The 8,130-nt window shown below is 33.3% G+C and overlaps 2 protein-coding genes across 2 annotated transcripts; one reads left to right on the forward strand and one right to left on the reverse strand.

Moving 5' to 3' along the window:
- Positions 1-1,716: 1,716 nt before the first annotated feature.
- Positions 1,717-4,956, forward strand: LOC139872782 (beta-glucosidase 24-like). The gene is made up of 12 exons (XM_071860708.1): positions 1,717-1,868; positions 2,005-2,074; positions 2,176-2,234; positions 2,491-2,566; positions 2,658-2,823; positions 2,899-3,139; positions 3,234-3,355; positions 3,436-3,710; positions 3,878-3,912; positions 4,007-4,115; positions 4,204-4,312; positions 4,423-4,956. The coding sequence occupies exons 1-12, from the start codon at positions 1,743-1,745 to the stop codon at positions 4,724-4,726; spliced, it is 1,692 nt and encodes a 563-aa protein (XP_071716809.1). The 5' UTR covers positions 1,717-1,742; the 3' UTR covers positions 4,727-4,956.
- A 604-nt stretch (positions 4,957-5,560) lies between these two features.
- Positions 5,561-6,727, reverse strand: LOC139870808 (uncharacterized). Its single transcript, XM_071858579.1, has 2 exons — positions 6,332-6,727; positions 5,561-5,614 (listed from the first exon to the last, which is right to left on the reverse strand). The coding sequence occupies exons 1-2, from the start codon at positions 6,725-6,727 to the stop codon at positions 5,561-5,563; spliced, it is 450 nt and encodes a 149-aa protein (XP_071714680.1).
- Positions 6,728-8,130: the final 1,403 nt, after the last annotated feature.

An 8,130-nucleotide genomic window follows, 5' to 3' on the forward strand; every position in this document is an offset into this window, starting at 1 on the left:
TTAGGGTACTTTTCATATACGGTGTTTGTACTATTGGATAACTTTTTTTTCTACCTTACATTGTGAATGAAAAGATGGCTGCCAATTACCACACATTGCCACTTTTGGGTAGAATGTGGTAGTCAAGGGCATTTTTGGGTAAGAACAATCACCTGAACGCGACTGTCGCAACGTGCGACCCGTTTCAACATTGGTTCACACTAAATTCACTTGTAACACGTAACATATTGTATATGGCTCTGGATAGAGACATATTTTCAAGCGTTTTAATCGTTCTTTCAATAAATGACATCGAACTCACTAACTCTTTGCAAATAATTTTTTATTTCATCAAACTCGATTAAGCTCGAACTCGAACTCGATGTTCTTTTGAGTTCGATTCCTCCTTTATGATGTAATATTGTATATTTCTTCATGTTTCATCTAACTCGGCTCGTTTATCTCGGGTTCGACTCGTGTTTAAACATAAACAAGCCTTAGAACTATTCGAGCCATATGTGCTCGATTAGCTCGTTCGATTATTAAACGAGTTTTCGAGTGAGTCGAGTCGAATACTAACATTTTCATACTCGACTCGTAAAACTAATCGAACACTATTTTTAGTTCGAATTCGACTCGAGTTCGAACTCGTTAAAGCTCGAACTTGAAATAAACGAGCTCAAACTCGAGTAGCTCTTTAAAAGCTCGGTTCGTTAACAGACCTACATGCAATGATCATATAAAGGTATAAATGAACTAACTGGTGGGTAAATTATTATAAAGGTATACATGTAATTAATTGTAGAAAATTATGATTCATATTTTTATGTTTGACTTGAAAAAACATAAATCAAACGAATCATTATAAATTTACATTTTGTCAAAGACAAATGAAGAGTTATCATTAATAAATTAAGACATACATAATTACATAACCGTTATTGTAATTCGGTCAAAATGAACTAATTCGGAGGTTCTTCAATATTTTGGTCACGCTGAGATTTTTAATTATTACGTAAACAATACTGTACATATTTATATTTATATGTCTTATAAGACTAATTATATGACAATATATTGTTATAAATTTTGAGGATTTGTTATATACGTTACAAATCAAGAATATTAAATCTCATTAATAGATTTTGTATGTGAAAACAAATAAATCAAATTGAGACTAATCTGTAGTTACAACGAGTATATAGAGTCTGCGCACTTCGCTTCAGGTAGATTTGGTCGATTAAAAAAAAGTTAACGGGTCAATTAACGTTCAGTTGATTGAACGGTAAAAAACGGTTAATGATCAGGCTACTAAATGTTTTAAGAAGTAAATGAGTAAAAAAGAATGATAAAAAGAACTTAATAAAAATATAATTAAAAAAAGCTTTTTTTGTAAAAAAAAAAGTACACCAAAATACCCCAAAGTTCATGATATTTTCCATGTTGCCATCATGAACACAAAATCACATTTAGTATATTAGTTAGTTAATAATTAATAATTAATAATTAATTAATTATTAATCTTATCTTATTAGTATACATCGTACCACTTTCTTGTGAAAACTGTGTTTACCAACTTTTGCGGCCATCAAATTTTAAGCAATATTTTTAACCATTTTAATATTTTAATATGGTCAAAAGATGAACTAATCATCTCAAACTTAACGTACATGCATGCGCGCCTATATAAATATAAATGCCCACCCTCATGATGCATATTCCTCACCATTACAACTCTAAAAAAATTCATCTTTCGTGCTAAAATGGCTGAAAATTTGATGGTTATTAACAATATTCACAACCACAACGATTACGACCACGATCCGAATATAAAACGTTCAGATTTTCCTACTAATTTCATGTTCGGAGTAGGAACGTCTGCTTATCAAGTAAGTAATTACCATATGTCACTCATAATTTCTACAATTTGTTTCGTTTTAAGAAGTTTATTATAATTGTGGAGTATATATTATATCGTGGTAAACAAAACCTAGTTAATTAAATTTGTTCACATTCGTGTTGTAGGTTGAAGGTGCATGGAATGCAGATCGTAAAGGCTTAAGTATTTGGGATTGTTTTGCACTTAGACACCCTGGTATGTATATATAGTGTATATATATATATATATATAATCGGGATCTTACTGCCTCTTTGTTAATTTTACGATATTGATATATTATAATCAAATGATTTCAGAAAAGATTGACGACCGTTCAAATGGATGTGTTACTGTTGACAATTACGCAAGAATGAAGGTAATCAATTAAAGTCTCTATTCCCTAGTGACAACTTCTATACTATAACAAAATGCAGTTAAAGCAACGCTAATAATATATGCCGTACGTGACTTAAAATATGATAAAACGATTTTGAGAGTGATAACACTATGAAATACGATATGTTCTTATATATACGAATCGAATTGAAGGGTAGTTTATGGTATACAATATGATGAATTGGATCACATTTAGTTTGATTTTTACATTTGTTCTGTTTTTGTAAATTATTCAGGAAGATGTACAATTGCTGAAGAACATGGGTCTCAAGCATTACAGGTTCTCTATTCCTTGGTCTAGGATATTACCAGGTGACAAAATAATAATAATAATTACATATATTCTGCATAACTTTTTTAAAAGGTTTAGTTTGATTTAATTTTTTTAAGTGGATATAAACAGGTGGGAAAGTAAGTATGGGCAAAAACATGGAAGCCATTGACCATTACAACAAGTTAATAAACGAGTTGTTAGCCAATGGGATTGAGCCATTTGTCACTCTTTATCACTGGGATCTTCCAAATGCTTTAGAAGAAGAATATATGGGTTTCTTAAGCACCAAAGTTGTGTAAGTATAAATTAGTCACTTGTGTATCAATATTTTGCAAACCCCTCTACTAATTTTTTTTAATAAAAAATTTAGTGACGACTTTGTGAATTTTGCGGAAATATGCTTTTGGGAGTTTGGAGATCGAGTGAAGAACTGGGTGACATTAAACGAGCCTTACAGGTTCACCTATTCGGGATACGTATTAGGTATTCACGCACCGGGTAGGGGAGGAAATAAGGATGATGGTGATGCTGAAACAGAGCCGTATATTGTAGCGTACAACTTACTCAATTGTCATGCAGCTGCTTATCGAAAGTATCAACAAGATTACAAGGTCGTATTAATTAGTATTTTTTTTTTTTTTTTTTTTTTTTTTTTTTTTACCAAAACAATATATGTGATGAGATGAAACGTACATTATTGTTCAGGATGTTCAAAAAGGAAAAGTTGGAATTACTTTAGACATCAACTATTTCAAGCCCTGGCGTGGTCCGAATAATGCAGATGATGTCAAAGCTGTTGGGTATGCGTTCGATTTTATGGCTGGATGGTAAGTATATGTTGTCGATTTATTCTATTTGTACAAAGTATCATTCAAAATTTTGGTAAATTAATTATTAGTACTTTTAGGTTTTTGGAGCCATTAACAAGCGGCGAATGGCCAGAAAGCATGAGAACTTTTGCCACGTCTCCAACTCCAAATTACCCAAAGGGTCGTATTTTGCCTAAATTCACTGATGATCAACGCACCAAGTTGATTGGATCGTATGATTTTTTTGGAATTAACTACTACAACGCAAGTTACGCAGCAGATTACGAAGGGTATTACCATACAATTGGTCCTGATACTCCACCCCCTGAGGTTCCTAATGGATATTTGAAGGATTCACATTACATAGCATCAGGTGATGATTTTTTTTTTTTTATTTCTTTTTTAAAAAAAGAAAAATGTTCAAGTTAGCTTCAATGTATAATATAATATTTTACATATATATTTCTATGATATAATTTACGTATGCTATTTATGATTTTATCCTGACATTAACTTTTTTTTTTCTCTCATGATTTATAGCAAAAGACCCCAACAATAACGATATAGGACCGCAGGTAACACAATGTTTTATAGTTACAAAACAAGCATATTACATTGGCAGTTATTCATATAGTTAACAACCAATCTTCATTTTTAAACATTTTACAGGCTTTTGAGGGTTCATGGGTTTATCTTTGTGCCAAGGAGCTTACAGACCTGTTGCTGTATATTAAGAAAAAGTACCATGTTAAAAAACATATCGTAATAACTGAGAATGGTACGTATAAAAAACTAAAAATTATACAAATTCTTAATATGTGTAAGATGTTTATGTACTTGATTTACAATTGTTTAAATTGTGACAGGAGCTCCTGAATATAATCTACCAAATCAAACTTATGAACAAGTTCGAGATGATGAGTATCGACTTAGATACATCAAATGGCATCTTGATGCCATCAAACAGGCAAACCAGTAAGTTACTAATAAATTATCATATGAATTTGTTTAAGAACATTGAATTATTTGCATTATAATTCAATGATCATATATAATATATGATATTGTTGTATATAATGTTACAGTAAAGGAGTAAATGTTATGGGATACTTTGTGTGGTCATTCATGGATAGTTACGAATGGAATTATGGGTATACGAATCGATTTGGTATGATTTACGTGGATTATACAAATAATCTTCAAAGGTATCCGAAAAAATCAGCAATTTGGTTCAAAAAGTTTTTAGCGGAGGAGCACCATCGATGGGGACTTAAAAAACGAGCCGCTATAGCTGATGTTGAACAAGAAGATGATGAAGTTAATGTTACTGAAGTTGAAGCTGATCAAGCAATTGAAGTTGTTCAGAAACTGAAGAAGGCAAAAGCATGAAAATGCAAAAGTTTGAAGTTGTTTTATGTTGTCGATCTATTAATTAATTATGTACTACGCATACTGCAAGCATACTTATGTTGTACTTGGGAAAACAACGTATATTATAGTTTAAATAAATCCCCAAGTCATGCTTGTCAGAATAAAATCACAAGTTGTGCTTGTTGAATAAATCTTAAATCTGTACTATTAATTTTCATTAATAAATGGAGTAAATAAAATCATAATAATTTGGTGGTAGGCACGCTTCCATATCTAAAAAGGAAGCGATATCTACACAACCATTTTTTACACAAACACAACCAAATATGCTTTACAGTGTTGTGTTGTAGTACAATACTATGGTTGTGTACATATCATCACCCTATCTAAAACTTTTGTTGTTCTTTTTTCTATTTTATGTAATTGTGTACGTTATTATATATCCTATCCTACTATGCATGGAAACAAAGTAAAATAATTGAAAATTAACATACAAAATTTTAACATACAAAATTAAGGGCCCAATCCAATAATTGAATTCAAAACTTTAACTCAAGTTCAGGGCCCAGCAACATTAGCTGACAAATAATAGAAATGAAGTTTTAAGAGAATCAAGCCCATATTCTTTCTTTTTAATCAAATGCCCAAAGCTTTTATATTTATAGAGTAATTTCTTTAGATGTGGGATAAGGAAAAAGCAAACTGAGTCATTTACATATATGTTGGCAGAACCACTGTATTTAGTGTTTTCTGTTGTAAAATACCGAAAGGGGACTTTTTGCTGTAAGAGTTCGATGGATTCTCCATTAATGTTCATTTTTTAATAGCTTAATTATATAATTCGTTAGAATCTTAGGGGCCTTTTATTTCCTCTCGTACGGGGCACTCAAAATCTCGGGACCGGCCCTGCACATCAGCACAAATACTTTAACATTTATTTCACTAAACCCTCACTATCATACACTTTATTTCAAACTTTAACCAATTTAAATAATTATTTAAATACAATAAATAAATACAAATAACATTTTATTAAATAAAAAATATATATATTACATTATTAAAAATTAAAAACATTACATAATTAAAAATATAAGACAATATAAATAAATAAAAAACAATAAACAATGCTAATTGTTTCGAACAATATAATCATCCAGGAGTGTCCAAATGTGTTCGATCAAATTGTTGCGAAGGATATGATGCGCTCTTCGATCTCGCATCTCTCGATCCACCCGATCTTGGAGCTCAAATCTCTCGGCCCAAGTACGTCGCGGCATGTTTTCTCGATTTCGGAGATAATCCTCTTCGAGGCCGCATATGTTGCGTGCGTCGTCTCCGGTGATCATGTTGTGAAGTATAACACAAGTGTACATGATGCGACGTATTTTATTGATACTAAAAGGTCTTGCTGGGTGTTTTAGTATTGTCCAACAACCTTGAAGAACACCGAAAGCTCGTTCCACGTCTTTTCTCGCTGCTTCTTGAAAACGTTTAAACTTTAAATTTTTTTGGCTCAATTGGACATTTAAACGACTTGACAAGTGTTGCCCATTCTGGGTATATGTCATCTACCAAGTAATACCCTTTAGTAAATTCGTGTCCGTTGACAGTGTAACGGACCTCCGGAGCTCGACCATCCAATAAATCTTCGAACAAATCCAATTCAACGTGCACGATTTCATTAAGAACATTAATATCATTGTTCGAACCCGCTGGACCAAAGAAAGCGTGCCAAATCCACATATCGTAGGACGCAACCGCCTCGAGCATTATTGTTGGTCCTTCGTGATCACCCCTGTGGTAATGCCTTTGCCACGCAACTGGACAATTTTTCCAAGCCCAATGCATGCAATCGAGACTACCTAACATACCCGAAAAACCGTGCATCTCCAAATGTTTGGCATGCAATCGACGAACATCTTCTTCAGTTGGTTTCCTTAAATATTCTCGCGAAAACATATGAATAATACATTTACAATAATTGTTTAAACAATCACGAGACGTAGATGTGCCCATGTGTAATTTTTAATCGAATGCATCAGGTGCAATGTCATATGCCAATTGACGTATGGCCGATGTACACTTTTGAAAAATATTGAAACCGAGTTGACCGGTTGCATCGGAACATTGATCAAAATATTGAAAATAATCGGATCTCGGTTGAGAATCATATGATAGAATAGCATGACCAATACGAATAAACAATGACTTACTCATTCGGTATCGATTTCGAAAATAATCACCCGGAAATGTTGGATTATCCGAGAAATAGTCATTGTACAAACGATTACCGGTATCAATCCGATCTCTTTGCAACCGACTTCTTCTAATAATTCTACGAGAATTTTGAGCTTCATCTACTTCATCTATTACATCAAGCGAATCGAGTAAGTTAAGCGCGTTGTAACCGTCTTGAATTAACTCTTCATTGAAATCGAACTCTGCGCTATCACTATCCGTCACGCTCTCCTCGCTCTCGCTCTGAGAATTTAACAAATCTTCCAATCCATTTGAATTTTTTTTGTTTTTGTGAAATATGAATTGAAGGTGAGAGTCTTGGGTAAATAATGGAGTGAGAGTGTTAGGTAAATAATGGAATGAGAGTGTATGTTTTTGTTGTAAAAAGTGTGGGTATATATATATATATATATATATATATATATATATATATATATATATATATATATATATATATATATAGAGAGAGAGAGAGAGAAAATGTATTGTATTAGTAGTTTAAAAGAAAAAAAATAAAATAGCCGTTGGAGAAAAAAAAAGAATATCAGCGGGCTCCATTTTCGACCCGTTACTCACGTTGCAGGCTCCACTAGCGGCCACGTTGGCGATTTGTTGGTGGTGGTCGTGAGAGGGTGGCCACGGTTAACGGTGGTGGGTGGCGATCGATTGCAATCGGCCTTATTAGGCCACTTGCAATGGACTGTTACCCACGTCCGCTACCCATCGCCACCCGCTCACGGCCACCATCAGCAAACCGTTAAAGGTTCCGCCAGTGGAGCCTGCAACGAGGCTAACGGATGAAATTGTGGGGCCTACTTTAACTTTTTGTTTTTTTTTTAATTTTTGAATTCAAAATAATACCGTTTAATTTACCAATCGGGTTAAATCATTCAATGTTCGTCAGATTGAAGATGAAGATTGAGTGCTCTTCTCATCGGAGGTGACGTGCGGCGACGAACTAACTTGCTCCGAAACGGTGCACGGTGGGGTTGTGAGTGGATATCGTTGGTGGCCTTGATGCATTTGTAATATAAAGATTCTCACAGAGATGATGGAATGTTTATGGTTGCGTAATGAAGATGGAATGACAATGGTTGCTAAAGTATTTGAGGAAGATGATGAAATTTGGGGTAGTGGATTGGTAGGTGTATAAATAAATAAATAAACTATTAAATAATTAA

This window comes from Rutidosis leptorrhynchoides, chromosome 10 (genome assembly GCF_046630445.1).
Source record: "Rutidosis leptorrhynchoides isolate AG116_Rl617_1_P2 chromosome 10, CSIRO_AGI_Rlap_v1, whole genome shotgun sequence".
Lineage (NCBI taxonomy): Eukaryota > Viridiplantae > Streptophyta > Magnoliopsida > Asterales > Asteraceae > Rutidosis > Rutidosis leptorrhynchoides.